General features: G+C 38.9%; 1 protein-coding gene and 1 pseudogene across 1 annotated transcript; both read left to right on the top strand.

Annotated features, from left to right (window-relative positions):
* Positions 1–1,558: 1,558 nt before the first annotated feature.
* Positions 1,559–2,773, top strand: LOC134216390 (serine protease grass-like). The gene is made up of 4 exons (XM_062695290.1): positions 1,559–1,783; positions 1,832–2,037; positions 2,101–2,300; positions 2,364–2,773. Exons 1-4 carry the CDS (start codon positions 1,559–1,561, stop codon positions 2,771–2,773), a joined length of 1,041 nt encoding a protein of 346 aa, XP_062551274.1.
* A 924-nt stretch (positions 2,774–3,697) lies between these two features.
* Positions 3,698–18,371, top strand: LOC134216375 (actin-related protein 3-like; annotated as a pseudogene).
* Positions 18,372–18,642: the final 271 nt, after the last annotated feature.

Genomic DNA, 18,642 nt, shown 5'->3' with positions numbered 1-18,642 from the left:
AGAAAGTTACGTATTGCTTAATCGAAAATATGTAAATTTAATTTCGATAAAAATTAGCACCAAAATATGTCGAATAAAGTACAATACACTGAAGAAATTACAATCAAATAGTAGAATTGAATGGTTACATCTTTTATGACAAACTAAAATGTAGTTCTTCCTCTTTATCTAACCCCTGCGTATTAAAACAGATTTTTTTTTCCTGCTAGCGAAGGTATATGTGAGAAGCATTTTGTGACATTTTGGTCAAAATTGAAGAAATTGTAATAGAATATTAAGTTGAAAAGCAGGCTCATCGGAATGTAGAGCCATTGAAGAAGGAAATGAAGAAGAATTTTATATATTTCGAATTTCCATGCAATTTGTATAAAACTTTAAAATATTGAGGTACCATTTTCCTCAGAACTAGGTTTTTGTAAGTGACCACCCTTTTGCGTTTGACCTTCTTATGTGATATCGTAGATTTTTATGTTACTACATGACAAATCACTTTAACTGAAAATTATTCAAACATAAAACGCTATTCTTAAAGACAAAAGCATCAGCTGGAACGATGATAACGCTTCGCTTCTACATAATCAACTATAATGGACCCAACAAATGGGACTGTTGCACATTATCCGTGAATTATGACCCCATTCCCAGTGTAGCACCACCTTGACAATGTCCACTGTGACAGAATTTAAATTAATTGTCGATACCAGAGCCATTTATCATTCGGATTCGCTTCGGCGGTGATGTTTCTTTGGCACCCTCCGCGATTGTGTTGAATAAAAATGGCTCCCAACATCATCCATGGTCGAGATAGAAGTGTTTTAATAGCTTCCAAGTTCAACCAACGTAATCCATTTGTGAAGCTGTACCACTACCGCAGCTCCGCCATAACGACAGCCGCTCGTCGCTGGCCCTGGTTGGTTTTGATTTTCACCGCATCAGAAGATGCGTTCTCAATAAGAGGATTATCACCAACGTGTCATAACCATCATCATCATCATCATAAACCAGCATGCAGAACAAATTGAAAAAATAAGTGCAACATTAGTCGAAGGTGTGAATTATGCAGATGTAGTTCACTCTGCATGTGTAATGGAATGGCAGTTACCTGTTGTACCGACGCAGAATAATGGAATAATTGGGGAATAGAATGCAGCTCCTAAGACGCTAGGGCTACTGCCGGACGCGGAGAGAGTTATGTGCCGCAAGATGGTCTTTGATCTTCTATGCATAGTGTGGCACCACTGCTGCATTCAGTCTGTGTTCTAAATGAGGAAAGATACTCTTGCCCACTTGTTGCTTCACCGGAATGACTTATGTGAGCATTTGGCATTGATAGTGCATTGGAACAGCACAATAAGCTGAGGTTAGTTGTTTTAGGTCACAGGGTATAATAGGCAGATACTCTTCGATTTTCTCATTCAGTTGGTTTTGAATTTATTTTGTACATGGAATAACCTATTACAGATTCCAATCCATGTCGGAAGCCAATAAATATCGCTTACGCTTATCAGTAGTCATTATTCACTGCGGCAGAATGCACACAATTATCACGAGCACGACTATGTTACTGTTGTTCCTCGTGGGACAGAACCACGTTTGTGCTCAGAACAGTTCGACGACTGTGAAACAATGTGGCATCGATCAACTATGCGTGGATATCAGCTTTTGTCCAGAATTAACTAATGAATCAGAATCCTTTGACCATTGGCTTTCCAGATATAAAGAGATGAGTGCCATATTAGATGATCGATTCTGTGGCACAGAACCCAAGACAGGATATCGGAAAGTAAGTACATGAACATTTGAGTGGCATTTCTAACTAGCTTTTTTAAAGTTCTGCTGTCAAATTCCACCCGAGAACAAAATCAATACACTGGGCTGTGGATTTCCTACGGAGAATAGGATACTGATTCCAATCTACAATTTGTTTGAAAATCCTTGGATGGCACTGATTCGCGATAGAAGGAATCGCATTTTATGCTCAGGCACGGTGATTGCCGGGAGCTTCATTCTGACAACTGCAAGCTGTTCTCGATCTGAGTTTGTATAACGATGATAATTCCTTAGCTCTCGAATAATTCGTTCATTTCTTCTGGTGTGAAGCACTGACGGCGCAATCACTGTTCGAGTAGGTGAATATGATATTTCCAGTTCGGTGGACTGCTCGAAGCGCGCCAAAGACTGCGCTGATCAGCCACACGATGTCGCTGTACTCAAACACATATTGCATCCACATTATAATCCTGTTACGAGTGAAAATGACATTGCGTTACTGAAAATCGTTTCTGTAAAATTCGGCGAAAGTGAGTATCAGTTGTTAGACTGAAAGAACAATGGCAAAAATGAACATTTGACTTACTTTGTAGGTGTACGACCAGTGTGTCTCTCAGATGAGTGGCAATCACGCGGGAGCTTAGTCGGTTGGAACAGCGAAGTGGTTCCAAGTAAAACTTTGGTCAACATAGTTGATTCTGAAAAGTGCGTGCAGACCATTGCAGGATACGGTAATGGGACGAGAAAAATGGACAACAAGATCTGTCTTCGAATGGAACTATCCGGAAATTGCCAGGACGCTAGACAGAATACTCTACCTGGTAGCTCATTCCAGGCTGAATTTCGCCCAGATAGAAGGTTGGTACAACAGGGTATGTTGTTGGCTATATCTTCCTGTGGCGAATCGAATCGAGCAATTTATGCAGTGCTTACCAATGTTACCAGTTATATGGATTGGATTAAGGATAACATGTATTACATTCACCCAAGGATGAGGATCTAATTGACGGGAGGAAATAAACTACAATCAATTGATAGAAACATTTTTTCCGTTGACGATGAGCATAACATATGATTAAACAATCATTCATTCATTTCAAAGAAGTATCTTTTAAATTAAATTGCGAAATTCCAAAATACATTCTTGCACAAAACAACTTGATTTGAACCTCTACACATTTCAGACCATCATGGCGACATTTTCCTAATTACTGAACTAAAATTAATACAACGGTTAATTTCCCTCACTGTCTTCAGGAAAATAGCAGATCTGCTTTACTAACTTCTCGTGCGAAAAAAAAATTGTATTTAGATTATTGAAATAAGTTCGCTCAAGAAGGCGAGCGTTACAATGCATTACGCTTCAAAGCACACGTTGCTGAAAATCTCAGAATTCACACACAATAATTTTATGTCGAATTGTGAACTTAAAACGGAGATATCTTCACATTGATGCATGCGAATCGAAAGATAAGACTTTGTTTCGGCTCAATTGTTTTTTTTTTGCCAAAGGTTCCCCCACGGAAAAAAATTGAAATAAAAAAGTCGGGAGAAGGGCATCACGCGGAAGAAGAAGAATAATAAGAGGAAGAAGAAGAGGACGAAAAAGAAGAATCATCGTGAGTAGAATTAAGCGTAACCAGCCGCAAGAAGAAGCAGCTCCGAAAGCGCAAATATCGGCTCGTCCCGATAGTTGCTAAATTTCACCGGACGGCCAGATGAGTATACGATCTTCATAACTAGTTTCAATACAACGACGAAAGCGTGCTTTCGGATGCTGTTGCCGCAAGCAGTACTGTACCGGAAATCATCGCCACGTTTCAACACGGGCGGCATGAAAAGCTGCTAAACACATTGCTAGTGCGAGTACGAAGATGGAACCAAAAGCGGACCGGTTGGAGACGTTCATCGGTTTCGGGATGGTAGGATGGGGCAATTCTGCGACCATCTCGAAACGACGCAGCTTAACGACCATCTGGGTAAAGCCTTCGCTGGTCCAGGAGCCGGCCGAAAAGCTGCCACCGTCGACATGTTAGGATCGCTCTGCGAACGTTGTCAGATTTCTTGGCCGGCAAGTGAAGCGACCGCGATGATCGATACACAACCGAATTCATCCTGTCCTGTAAAGGCTAGAGGAGGAAAGAAACAGAAATACTACATGCACACGCTGAGCTCTTCAAGGAAACCGGAACATTCAAGAACGCAGTGTCCAGTTTGTCGACGTACGGATCATCACGTACGTGGGTTCAATCCCAGGTCCGTTGCATTCTCCTACTTTGTATCTTTTCTTTATTTCCTGCTATTCTAGACAATCGAGAAATGGACTTCCATACCGTTTCCATTACTATTCCTATACCTTCAATTTGAGTATTCTAACAGTAATCTAGAATTGGAAATGAACTTATAGAGTTCGTTTCCTACATCCAGTTAGAAATTCCATCAGTTACCTTCTCCTATCTATCACATTGCAGTCTCGTTAACAAGACGGACCTCTGCCTCCAACCTAACAGAAATTCCAACAAATTGTCGAACTCGTGCAAGTGCAGAGGTATATTCGCTTGCAGTATGGAGGATTGCACTCATCATTTCCTCCCCTTCCCTACATTGACTTGCATTCTGACGTGGCAGGCGCCAGTATGACCTAACAAATGAGATCACCAGTACTTGTACATTGAAGATGTGTGCTAGTCCGCAAATATCTGTTGGTTCCTGCAAGAACAGCTGATCTGGTTATAATGAGTGCAACTACGACAGTCAATCAAGCTGCTCCTGGGCATAAAAGTATCATCAGTTTCATGATATACAAATGCAAAAATGGTAACTGGCTTAGAAACCCTCGCATTTAACTGTGGAAGTGCTTAATGAACACTAAGCTTTGAGGCGGCTCTGTCCCAGTGTGGGGATGTAATGCCAATAAGAAGAAGAAGAAGAAGATGCTATGGATAAGAACAAAATGGCACATGATATTGGTTACTTATTACAAATAACCTAACTTGATATCCTCATGATATTTTAATGCAAAATATTGCTATTGTGGTCTGATCTTTTATCTCTTATATCAATCATGTCCATATCTCATTTTGCCATCTTATCAACATTTGATATTGTTGAGCTATTTTCGTCTACTCGGGTAGGTGCAAGGCGAACATCCGGTGTAAAATGAAGAGGTCAACGACCAGGCGAGTACAACACAATGCTCCATCGTCCGCAGTCAGAGATGCGATCGGACTGCAACGCCCGCAACGCAAGTGTACATACGCCGAATATCTTCCGGATGATTCCGGTGACGTTGATCTACGGAGGAAGGTAAGTCACTACCATGGCCTTTTTCGACGAAAGTAGCTCGTTCTCGTTGCCGTTGATCGGGAGCTCCATCGCGAGTCAACTGAAAGCCAACAGGAAACCACAACCGCTCCGTGTGACCTGGACGGCAGGTATGAGTAGGTTGTAGAGAGATTCGGCGATGCTCAGTCTGACAATATCCGCCGTCGGATCAAAAGAGCAGTTACCAATCAATGAAAGCCACACCTTGGAGGAACTCAAGTTTAACAAACAGTCGCTGAGCTATCGCGAACTAGCAAAGCGGTATAGTCACCTACGGAAACACCCGTTAGCGGAGTACTCAAGTGAATCGCCGTGGATCCTTATTGGTTTGAAACACCTACATCTGTTCGTGCCCTTCAAATCGCGAGATAAACAGCCTGGAGAGCCGATAGCAATCTTATCCAAACCTGGTTGGACGGTAAATGGTCCGCAGGAAGGAGGTAGTGTAAGAACAACGTACGTCGATCATCATTCGTGCGTTGGAGTTTCCAATCAGCATCCTGTTGCAAAATCAAAAACGTCGCGAATCAACTGATCAAGCATCAAGAAAAAAGATACTGTCATGTAGCGTCGGCGCAAGAGCTGAGAGATACTGACCAGAAGAAGATCGATTTCGAGCTCAACACTACAGTAAGCTCGTCTTCAATGTCTCATACTTGACACGACTGTCGAAGTCAAGTCAAGTACAAGACACTGAAGACTAGAGATGGCAAAATGGCTCACCTTATTGAGCGATCCGGAATCGTTCCGCTCAATAAAGAGAAACAGCTCATTTGAACGGTTCATCCGCTCACTACATTTTATAAAGCATATTTAATAAAGCTAAATATAATATTTTTTAGTTCAATTCAGTGGTTATTTACTTTATTGTATTAATACAATAAGAAAGAGTTTAATTATTTTCGTTGAGACTTCACTTCTACCGTACCATCGCAATAGTTTTAATGACCCTAATAAAATTATAATATTTTACCGCGTAAGATATAGCACTAAAGCACAAATATTATAGCACAACTAAATGAGCTGCAGTGCACCAGGACTCCTATCAAATACGTCTGTCGGTCTTAGGCCGATGACATACTCACGCGCGAACGAGCCCAAACGCGTCGAAGACAAAAGAATTTCTCTTGCTGATATTCTGCTTTACGAGTGCTTGGACGTTCCGCATCGCTCAACGCGTCAGTATGTCATCGCCCTTACTGCCTCTTCTTACGTTTTCATTGACTTTTACCCATATAGAAATTAGACAGATGAAAACTTTCTTTTCGTTCAAGTGAGTTGAATGAAGACGTTTAGACGTTCAATTCAAGCGACTTGTTCTTTACTCCCCAAGTAACCAAAAGTTCATTTAAGAGTACGTTTTTCGCCTAAGCAGCTCAGTGAAGCTGATTAAGCGAAAAACGTACTCTTTAAGGAACTTTTGATTACTTGGGTCACTTGCCTTGTCTAAACATAGCATTAGTCTTGAAGATTCGCACAACACACGCTTGCTGCATTGGACGACATTGGATTGCGCGCATTTTGCTGTTTCCCATTCGACTTTGCAGCCCATCGTTACCGCTCTCGAACTGTTTGTGAAACAATCAGCTCATCATTCTTCAGCTATGCTGGCCGATACGAAACAGAAACGCGCTACACTCACATACACGCTCGAGCTACCGCTAAGCACCCAATGCGGCGTGGGCCACGCCGTATTCTGAAACACATCGTCTGCACGCTCACACTCCCCTCTCGTGTATTTCTGTTGGTTCGTTCGTTCATTCAAAGAACCATTTCTTCATCACATCGTCAGATCTGCACTATGTAAGAAGCACGCTCCCGCTCCACGCTCTTTTGGTTTGGTTCGTTCGTTCGTTCAAAGAACCCTTTCCTCGGCTCAGTCAGACTGGCGCTGGCTTTTTCCGTCCGCTCCACGCTCATTCTTTTGTTCGTTAGTGTGCCCCAATGAATGAACTACAGCAGTAAGCAGTTTCAAGCGTTTGTGTGGAAAGAGCGGAAGAACTACTCGCTCGAAAAGAGCGACCGCTTTTCAGTCGCGTAGAAGAACTAGTTTTGAACCGTTCAGAGCGGCCACCTCTACTGAAGACGGCCTTACTGTTGAGGTCGAAGTACGTATCTGTCAAAGGAACAATAAAGCAGTGGAATTAAATGGAACAGTACAAACTCGTCTTATGACAAGTAAGTTAGAAGTGATAAATTCGAGTGAGAAGCGAGAAGTGAAAAATTTGAAGTGCAATGTGAGTGATGAGAAGTAAGAAGAAATAGTGAAAAGTTAGAAGTTGGGAGTGAAAAGTGATAAGTGAGAAATGAGAAGTAAGAAGTGAGATATGAAAAGTAAAAGTGAAAAATGAGAAGTGAGAAATTTATGTATGAAGTGAAAAGTGAAGTGAGAAGTGCGAAGTAAGAAGTGAGTAATGGGAAGTGAGAAATGAGAAGCGAGAATACAAACGAAAGAAGTGAGAAGTGAAAGTTCGAAGTGCGAAGTAGTAGTGAGAAGTGAAATTTAGAAGTTAGAAGTGAAATGTGATAAGTGAGAAATGAGAAGTCATAGTGGTATATAAGAAGTTATAAGTGAGAAGGGAGAAGTAAGATATAAATAGTTATAAGTGCGAAGTAAGAAGGAAGAAGTGAGAAGTGAGTAATGAAAAGTGAGAAATGAGAAGTGAGAAGTAAGATGCGAAAAATTCGAAGTGCAAAGTGAGAAGTAAAAAGAAGTGAGAAATAAATGTAGAGAAATGAGAAGTGAAAAGTTAAAGGTGAGAAGTGAGAAATTCTAAGTTTGAAGTGAAAAGTGAGAAGTGAAAGAATAGTAAGTTATATCGAAGCATGAATAAACGTCCTAATGTTTCACCATTTCTACTATGTATTTTATGTGCGAATATTATCATATTTTTTTCGATAAAGTTTAGCTAGCAGTGTGAAACAGCTTTTCTTGTGAACAATTCCTACAAAATAACCCGAAAAATTCCTTATTTATTATCTGTAAAAGGTCCATGAAATAGCTTGTGGATACAAGGTATGCTTTTCGTGACACTGTTTGCATGGAAATTCATAAATAGTGTATCTGTGATCTCTGGCGAAGTTAAACAATGGGGTACGTGATAAACCAAATTGAATATTTTCACTGATATTTAATTATATACGCTAACATTGTTATAACCCGAGCAGAAGAAATTGGCTCAATAATACTTAATTCTGGTATTGATACTATGCTCTGTTATGAACTAGCCCTGCATAAGAGGTAAAATACCAAAGGAATAATACCACAAACTAATATGTACAATAATTAAGCCATAACAAACTCAGTTATTTAATTGAATTTCAATACCAAATGCATAACCAATTATCATTCGTTTGATTGAAATACCAACATGGTATAGCCTCAAGTATTCTGCATAAGTTTTTGGTATTATTTGATTTTACCTCTTATCAACTAAATCATACCAATTTCTTTATCGAGGTCGTCGCTCCTGCTCGGGAAAACTGATATCCCGACAATTTTAATAAATCCAGGGGAAACTACTGAAGGAGTTTTTAAAGATAATATTGAAGGAATTTCTGGAAAAATGAAGGATCTGAAATTCATTTGAGAATTTCTTCGAAAATTCTTTTGAAATTCTTTCGAGACTCCCATCAAATTTTCCTTCGGAGATTCCTTCAGTACAACCATACAAAATAATTCTATCTGAAATTTTGTTGGAAGAATGTAATAGTTTCTTATGGGATTCCTAAAGGAATTTCCGAAGTTATTTCCGAGGAATATTGGAAAGAATTCTTGAAGGCATTCCCAGCAAAATGTTTGAAAGTATTTTCAATGGAATTTTAAACATAATAGTCAAAGATTTCTTAAAGGGATTTTGAAGAAATTCCAACAGGAATTTTCAAGAAATCAATTAAAGAAATTTCAAAGGAAACTCCAAAAGGATTCTCGAAGATATTCCAGGAGGAATTTTCAAATAAGTTCTCAATGGAACTACTAAAAAATTTAAAGAGCTCCTAAACGAATTACCGAAGGAAGAATTTTCCAATGGGAGAAGTGAGAAGTGAAAACCGGGGAACGAGAAGTAAGAAACGACATACTTTCTCTTTCCTTTTTTTCTTCTTCTTCCTTCTTCTATTTTCCTTCTTCTTTCTGTCCTGTATCTCTCCACTAATTTTGCACTATCATTTCTCACTACTTGCTTCTGTTTATGTTACCACTCACATGCTCCTTCTCACTTCGCAACTATTACTGCTCACTTTTAATCACTCACTTCTCACCACTGACTTCTCACTTCTCATTTCTTACATGTTACTGCAATCATCTCACTATTCAATACTCAATACCATTTTTCAATATTCGTTTCTGATTTACTCTGTACTTATTTCAAATATCTCATTTCTCGCTTCTCAGTTCTCGCTGCTCGCTATTCACTTCTATATTATGAAGCGACGCTTGTATACTGTCTGCAAAACTTTCACTGAAGCACACAGTTGGGCAACAAAGCATTTTTCCTCAGTAGTAAATATGATATAGAGGAACTTCTCTTGAATTTCATATCATGGCTCCGAGTTGCATCCCATTAAAAACAAAGCAATGAATACTTGATTTATTTCTCATTTTTGAGATTTTCTTCAGCAGTTAGCACGCATGTTTATCAAAAGAAGCGATGAAATTGGTGCCGTATTTCTTTGTTTGACGATGAGATGAATTGTGATGGAGATGTGAGAGTGATTCAGTGATTCAGTTTGATTGATTGATGATTTTTTGATTGATTGATGATTTTCAGTTTGATTCAGTTGATGATTCAGTGAGATGGAAATCGGAACCCCTATATGAAATAAGCACATTATGAAAGTATTGCCTTAGGGGAGGCATATTATACCTTTACTCTAGATCCATAAACTACGTAATGCAAAAATCGGTCATTTTCAACACCTCATCCTTTCTATGACACACTTTTTGTATGAAACATCTGAAAATTTTGTTTGTACAGAAAAAAATAATGAAAACTATACAGCGCGTAAAAAATAAAGACGTGGAAAATTACACTATTCTGGGCGTACATCCCCCTCGCTCCTCTAAACGTTACGTAATTTGTGGATGTTCCCTAATATATCACGAAATCGTTTAGAATTTCGTCCACTCCCTTTCTTCCTTTCAAATCAAAAGTAGAGTAGAGTGCAATAAAATTGGGGGTCGGTTTCGAACCACTGCTTACCGGTCGGTTTAGGACCACCCCGACTTTTTGCTCAAAATGACGCGCCGTTCAACAATACCAACTCATACGACCTAACCTAAGTACGTGCAACATAGCTAAGACCGTAAGCAATAAATATAACTTATCGTTCAATTTCTCAATACACGCTAAAAATATTTTACCGATATTCCTGCAGCCAAAAATCAATTCAAACACAATGTGGCGAGGTCAAAACACAATATGGCTCGAAATCTGAAAAACGCAACCTTGGAAGATGGCTGCTCTACGTTCAAATTAGTGATGCTGCGGCATTGTTCTACTGACAATACAGGCATATTCACCGAAAGCGCTATTGAGATAAACCGGGGGGTCGGTTTGGAACACTCTCCCTACCGTCTTCTTCTATTTATGAGGAAAAATGTTAAGATGCAATGGAATACTTAAAAGATCAATGCCCAATCTTTTCGTTGAAATGGTACAATTGGCATGATTTTTTTGCAGTTTTGATCATCTCTTCTTCTATATATCTATATATATGAAACAAAGTTAGCATTTGTACGACCGCGCATAACTCAAGAATAGACAACCCAATTTTTGCTAATTTATATCCCTTTCCTTCTTTTATTTACGATGAAGTTGAAAAGAATTGACAATCAAAATACAATCTCTCCGATTAAATGGTTTGTCGTGCATTTTGTATGATATGTAATTTCAAATCATGTCATCTAAATTGACATTATCATCACATAACGGAAAGATCGATTTTTGTTAATTTTGGTTTGGCTACTAAATTAATTCGAAAAGTGTCATAATAAAAAATGTAAAAAAGTAAAATTATTTTGAAAAACCGGTTTGTTTTTTAGATAAATTGTGTACGTAAAAAAATTTATCAGCAAATTGATCATTTTCAGCGGGTCAGCTAGTTTAATATATATTATCTGTATCAAACCTTACATTTCTTGCAAAATTGTACACTACACGTAAAAAAACGTAACCAAATTCGAGGGCCAGCAAAAATACACCTGAATTTATGTCACAGATTCGGGAACATCAGTCTCCAGAACATTCCAGAAAACGTTTAATGAACGTTTTTTTTTCTGCTTGCATAATTTTATGCAGAAATTATAAGATTTGTTTTTTGCAAGGTTCTAATACAGAAAAATATAAACTTTTGATACAGATTGGGCATTAAACTAATACATTAAACTAAAAAAGGTTTTAATACAATGGTTATATTAAATATTTTTAACTAAATTTTATGCAGATTTTACAAGGTTCTAATTTACAACAATTCTAAAATATGCCATTTTTTTTTTCAAAATGGCAGTTTACTAAGTTGTATTCATAATTTCTGGGTCACCCTATAAAAGCGTTTTCAACATTAGTTATTCAAAGCACAATGAAAATTCCATTCAGCATATGCGGCGATAGAAAAAAATCAAAACTCAATGAAAATATTCACACGCCACATGACACCTCGCCCTGAATTCAGAATCCCCACCGAGATTCCGCGCAGGTTGCTCCAAATTATCTTTCACCCCGGCTCTCGATCAACCGACGACGGACCATTGACCACATGACGACCACTGAACGATGCGATGTCAACGTCAAATTAACATTTTAATTATTATTTATAGGCGGGAAGTGCTTGTTGAGGCGCAAATTAACATCACGACCACGTACTTCGGAACTGATGAGTGCCGGTTGGTGGCAGATTCCTTCCTTTCTTTCCTCGTTAGCCATTTCCAAAAAAGCGCCATATCTACTCCAATCACCTTTATAGCATTATGAGTCGCTTGTCCGTCATCAAAAACCAGCGAAATAACTAACGACGAACGGCCTGACTGACGCGAGACGAGCGAAAGAGTTGACTGATCGTCCAAAAACCGTCTCTACTTTACGAGGTTCCATGAATAAATGAATGCTAATGACCACACTGTTGGTTTGATTCGCGCAAGAACTGAATAGCACTTCGTCGTCTTGCCACCGCGCGCACTCCGGGGGGCAGCCCATTTAGTTACTCCTCAAACAGTTGTTTTGTTTGACGACCGGTGCCGTTGCAGACCAGTCGCCCCAGCAAGCAAGAACCGGAAAAGCAAACACTCTCGAAACTTATACTTTTTGACGAATGATGTTTTATAGGGTTATGAAGATGACCACAGCCGACACGATGAGCGCGTCAACCAACAACGAAAAACAGGATGATCTAGATGTGGAAAAAATGGGGACCTCTGCAGGTGCGGCCAGCGGAGATCACTCCGTTTCGTTGATGGCCGTCTGATGAGGATGATGAGCAGCTTGTCTACGGCATCGTTTTCGGGAAGAATAAATGGGCCTCATTTGGAGATGCTCGTTCGAGCGTTTTCTCCTCGTGGTTGGATAATGCTAATCTCGTTAGTATGAAATATGTGAGTGAATTAATTAAATTGAATGGCCGTTTGTGGACCTCTTATTTCTGTACAAATGTAGCTTGGGAAGGTATTGTTGTTGAGGCGTATTTGTATAGTAAATGGTTCTCATGGATCGGTGTAGAGCCTAAAAGGGTTCAGTTACAATGTGCACTTAATGAAGAATGGAAATTTTGTTCTGCAGTATATGCTTTCCTGGCTCAAATCCAATTCAAACATCAAAAGAAGCTATCATTGCTATTGAATACCAATTCATTCGAGAAGGTCAAGCGAATTTATTTGCCATCATTTGCACTCTTCTCATGTTTCCTCGATTTCTATCGGAAGCAAAAAGCAAATACCATCCGTTTTCATCGTTCTCGACCCACGGAAGTGGTATCGACTAACATAATTAAGTGTCTCATTGACGTCGTTACTATCGTTAGGCGAGAACTTGGAAGGTTCAGAAAAATATGACGGCTCAATGGAAATACTGCATGGGTGAAATTTTGCAGTGCTTAACGTGTCTTCCAAGCACATTTCCAACATCCTTCTCACTTACCTATCCGATGATGTTCTTATATGCAAGCGTATGTTGATGGAAGAATGGAATAGAAAGTTTAAATTCCTACTAAATATGGATTCTCGTTTTGTTGAGTTTAATTATTGACAAAAGAAACGCTAGAACTTCTATTTGAAGAATCGAAGCTACAGCGTATCTATCGAATAGAACATTTCAATATGAAGCCGAGATGTTAATCACATTACTTCAAATATGTTTTAACTGGTATCTTATCTAATAACTGGGACATTACAACCATCAGAACTAAGAAGTTTTCATCAAGTTCTTCCATGACTATATCCATTACATCTCCCGAGAGGTAAACGGATATTGTGCGATAATTTTGATCTACAGCTGCAAGAAAATGTTTTTTCAATACTGAAAACTTCAATATGCATTCAATTACACCCATCACATCTCTTGGGTGGTCAACAGATATCGTAAAATAGTTTTGAGATATTCTGAGCAATCCAAACTGTCCTTGAGTTCGGAACAGCTGCAAGAAAATCGGTTTTTCAGTAATCAAAGCTTCGATATGGATTTAATTATATCCATCATACCTCCTTGGAGGTCAACGGATATCGTTACATAGTTCTTAGATTTTTTGGGCAATCTAAACTGTCCTTGAGTTCGGAACTTGAGATCTACAGCTGCGAGAACATTATTTTCAGTATTCAAAGCTTCAATATGCATTGTATTATATTCATTACATCTCCCGGGAGGTCAACGGAGTACTAAAAGCTTCGATATGCATTCAATTTTATCCATCACACATCTTGTATGGTCAACAAATATCGTAAGATTGTTTCGAGTTCTCGCCTAATTTTTCAAAAGGTCCTAAGTAACGTTTTTTTCATGATTTAATCTGAATAATGCAATCAACATATTTCATGTTAATCTGTTAATTGCAATACTGAAATTAAATCATGAAAAAAATGTTACTTAGAACCTTTTGAAAAGTTAAGCGAGAGTTATTCTGAGCAATCCAAACTGTCCTTGAGTTCAGGACTTGAGATCTACAGCTGCTTAGAAGCTCTTTTTGGTCAAAGGCATTCAATTATATCCATCACACCCTCTAAGAGGCCTACGGATATCGTAAGATATTTCTAAGATATTCTTAGTCATCTAAACTGTTCTTGATTTTGAGACTTGAAATTTACAGCTGCGAAAGTAGCTCCTTCGTCACACAAAGTTTCTAAATGTATTAACCAATGACCAGTTCAATATACATCGTAAGATAGTTTGTATCTATTTTGCATAATCTAAACTTTTCAGTACCAGTTGTTACGAACGGCTAGCTCAGAGCACGTTTTCAGGGTAATTTAGGGAGAACTCACGACCAAACTTCTTTTTATAACAACATGCCAGACATAAAAGGGTTTTTCTAATACAAAATAAACACAGACACAGTAATATTTGCACCTAAACCTATATTGTAGCTTACATTATTTGTTTATAAAGAAGGGGGGGTTCTATATAGCAACTGGTTCGTTGCGGCCGTTCTGGATCCGATGGGGCCCTTGGTTGAGCATGCATGCATTGGTAGAGGAATCAGGTGAAAACAGATTACCTTGATGTAAGAAGCTGGCGGTGGAAATCTTGGTATTGTGGATTTTCCATCTCGGTGCATGAAAACTGTCTCGACGTTCCCGTGCTCGCTCACGGGGCGGTAACGCATCGGATATAGGATATATCAAGCGGGGCAAGCCCACGGGCCTTGCTATACCCGCACCTCCATGGCTTTGGTCACCGCTATCCGTTGCGTGTGGCGTGGCAATGACGTCGGGCACATCGTCCACCAGCACGGGACTCGCCGAAATCCAAAGGTTTTGCTTCAAAGATCCGCTGGTGCCCCTTTGGAAGAAATTCACGGGCATTGGGTCACAATTATTCACTACCGACATGTGCTTGAAGACCACCGTCAAAACGCCTTTTTCGCCTCTTTACACTTTTTGCACCGCAGGCTTTCTGATCTCTCCACTTGACTTCTCCGCTTCTCTTCCTTTCCTCTCTCCCCATCCTTGTCACCTTTCTCTCCCGTCTTCCATTATCCTTTTTCCAGTTTGACAACTTCTACGGGCTGCGATTGTCAGTGATGCGCATGCTGAGATGTGAACCGTTGCCGCAAATTTGTAAAGACTTTTTTTCAAGATGACAGTTTTTCTAGTGTTTGTTTCAATTAGAGCTCTACAATTGAAATATATGAATGGGTACAATGTTTTTTTTTCCAGGTGTAAACTCAACTGTGTCATAAAAATACTTTAATTTTTTTTTAAAGATATCATAGCATGCTATTATTTTAATTTGTTGGTAACAATTATCTCACCTCTCATAGAAAAATTGTTGAAGTTACACAAAGTGTAGCTTTAACAATTTTTTTTGTTTGAACGTCATTTTTGCTTTTAGTTTGTTCTTCGATATGATTGTGCTCAGATTAATTGAATTTAGGGATTGTATTAATTATTGCTATTTTGTTTAATCTAGATTGGTTCAATAGCTTTTTTCTTCTATAATAATTTATTTTCGAATCAAATATTTACACTCAATCATACTTTAGGGCCCTTCCATTCATCATTTCATTCAATTGCTATGCTAACTTATTCAGTTATTTTTATATTTACAAATTCCTAACATATTAATCCATAGAGACAGTTTAATCATCCTGGGTTCCCTAGAGGCACAATTACCTCAAGAGTTTTCACTTAAATAAATTTACTTATTACTAAATACTCTAGAAGACAACATCTGTCTTTTAGAAGTTCGAGGAGGCACGACTGCCTTTGCGAAGGATACGTTATTATTTACGATTAGTTCTAGAAGACAAAACCTATCTTCTAGAATCTAGAATATCGAGAAGGCTCAAATTATAACTGCCTTTTCGAAAAACATATATTTAGCTTTGAACTATCAATCTTTCTCCACAAAAGATGATGTTCTGGAGAACACTTCCATTTTATTCTGGAATCGAAGAATTTTCCTCATATTAAAACTTTTGATCCAGTTATACTTGTTTTACCTTAATTATGTCTCGATCCCTGTAAAGATGCGAGCAATTATTCGTGTGAACGCACAGCTTACTCCGTCAAAATGGGAATCTAAAAGAGTTCGCAGTCAAATCCTACAACTACTACACAAAACCTTATTTCTAGACTGAATTTTGAATAGGTCGTATGTAAAAAATTTGGATATTTCGAGCTTATTACGTTAAAAGACAGAGAATATACAGTTCCTTCCGTGAAAAAAAATTGTGCCGATATTTTAATATTTTAATAAAATATTATTTCGAAACATTTCGACGTAACTGATGAATCCTCCTATAGAACGAAAATCGATTATTCGACCTATTGTCAAAAAAGCCTTTTCGACAAAAATGCCGAAATTAAAATTCCGTGTATACGACCTTTTGTCAAAAAGGTCGCATGTACTGAAAATGTCAAATGCAAATAAACATCACATACGACCACGGCATACAAAAACAAGGCACTATCGTCATGTACGTAAACATGAATTTCCACTGTAAACAATTGACGTCACTGCTATCGCTGCTAGGGACGAAGCAAGTCAACGCTCTACGATTGAGTTTGACCTTCTTTTGCACTCGTACATACTGCGATAGCAATCACGTCACTTTTGAACTGTCATTTTCTTTTACGAGCCCACTTGATTCTGTATACCGTGACATACGACCCTTCGTTGACAGGCTGGGAATTTTGTTTTTAAATTATTTTGATGTTTCTTCAATTAAAAGTATTATTATAATCATGGTATTCGGTCAAGTATCCAGTACGCCACGGATTGGTTGAAGATTGTGACGACGGAACGCATCCTGAAGCAGTGCCGAACTAGGGATCCTATAATGAGAGATATGCGAAAGCGGCCATTGTAAGCCAATCGAGCATTGAGAACTGTCAAAACGTGAGCCAAATGAACACTGTTATTGTTGCAGATTGAGACGAGGTTGAGAGGTATTGAGATAGATTTTGAGAAAAGTTTCATCGAATAAACTATTTGTTTTACTTTCGCGAGTAGAAGTAAACTAGTTTATGTATCGTATTTCGCCTATTTGTATTGCACTTTTATTTTAGTGATAATGCTTATTTAAACACTGTTAGTGGACAGACAAACATATTCCAAATTGTTATCAAATGCAAAATCATATACAAGCTTCAACATTTTGCGCTGCGGCAAGTGCTGGAAGCGTTTGCTAACAAAAGTAACAGCGTTGCTAAATCGTCTGGAAAAGTATTTGCATATCTCTCATTATAGGATCCCTACGCCGAACTATATAGAAGACATCAGTTTTTGTTGCCAGAGTTTCCTCTAAACATACCGGAGAACAGTGAATACACGGCGGAGATTATGTGCGAGACTTTCACCGCGTACCGGGGTCTGTATATCGCAGTGCAGGTGGTTCTGGCGCTGGCAGCTAGTTGGGTGTCTCGTCCGGCAGAGGAAAAGAATGCTAATGGGAATTGTTGCGACAGTGTGACGCACGTGATTCCTGTGGCCGAGGGCTACGTCATGGGATAGTCCACCTAGCACATTTCAAACGCTGGTGGGAACATCACTTCTTCTGTTCAGAGCTTCCTTTATGAGCATGAGGTTGGAATATAAATACCTGGAACAGAGCATCGAGACGGCCAAGCTGATCAAGGAATGGTTTGGATTCATCTGTCTGAACATCGCAAAGCAGCCATTCGGGGTCGAGGTCGGGTACGAACGATTCCTTGGACCAGACTACACGACACCACTGTCGGAGATTGTCGACACGATTCATCAGAACTGCCCGATCGATATGCGGCGGCCTTGTATAATAACATTGTTTTGAGCGGTAAGTCGACCATGTTCAGGGATTTCGGTCGAAAGGCTTCAGCTTAACATCAAACGTAGAGTAGATGCTCGGTTAAGAATTACTGAGAACTTGACCGAGGGATGAATCAAGACTAAATCAATTGAGTTTCGATGATTTCCCATCATATGCAATAATACGTGATTTGGCAAAAGTATGTTGGCCTCAACGGTGCAATTTTACCAGGTATGTCATATGAAAGTCGCCTATGGAATGTACGATCCGGGCATTTGTCGTCACAATCCCGTATTTGGCACCATGACATAGTTTTGTCCCCAAAGGTCTGTCGACGTTCCTTCTGCTGCTACTATTTGTCTAAATCTGTCTCATTTTCTGAGCATGAGGTAACATCTCAACACTATGTATTAAAAATTATTTTATAACCTATAAGAGCATTACAGGTGAGAAAACATTTGTTTATTTTTAAAGAAAACGGAAGTATCTTCGAAAATGCCGGTAACACGCTTATCGGTCTGAAGTTTTTGGGTTGTGTGGGATTGGGAAGTTTCAGGAATTGGTGTTATAAATGACTTTTCCTCCAATTTGATGGGAAGGTATTCGTTTCAATGG

The sequence above is a fragment of the Armigeres subalbatus genome, chromosome 2, assembly GCF_024139115.2.
Source record: "Armigeres subalbatus isolate Guangzhou_Male chromosome 2, GZ_Asu_2, whole genome shotgun sequence".
Classification (NCBI taxonomy): domain Eukaryota; kingdom Metazoa; phylum Arthropoda; class Insecta; order Diptera; family Culicidae; genus Armigeres; species Armigeres subalbatus.
Note: the sequence above shows the minus strand (reverse complement) of the source record. Positions and strands in the feature narration are given on the sequence as shown.

Bases quoted from the DNA above. Each gene is read 5' to 3' on its own strand.
- LOC134216390 (XM_062695290.1), top strand. From the start codon at position 1,559: ATGTTACTGTTGTTCCTCGTGGGACAGAACCACGTTTGTGCTCAGAAC. The intron at 1,784-1,831 runs GTAAGTACATGA...GCTTTTTTAAAG, and splicing joins CCAAGACAGGATATCGGAAA to TTCTGCTGTCAAATTCCACC. The intron at 2,301-2,363 runs GTGAGTATCAGT...CTTACTTTGTAG, and splicing joins TTCTGTAAAATTCGGCGAAA to GTGTACGACCAGTGTGTCTC.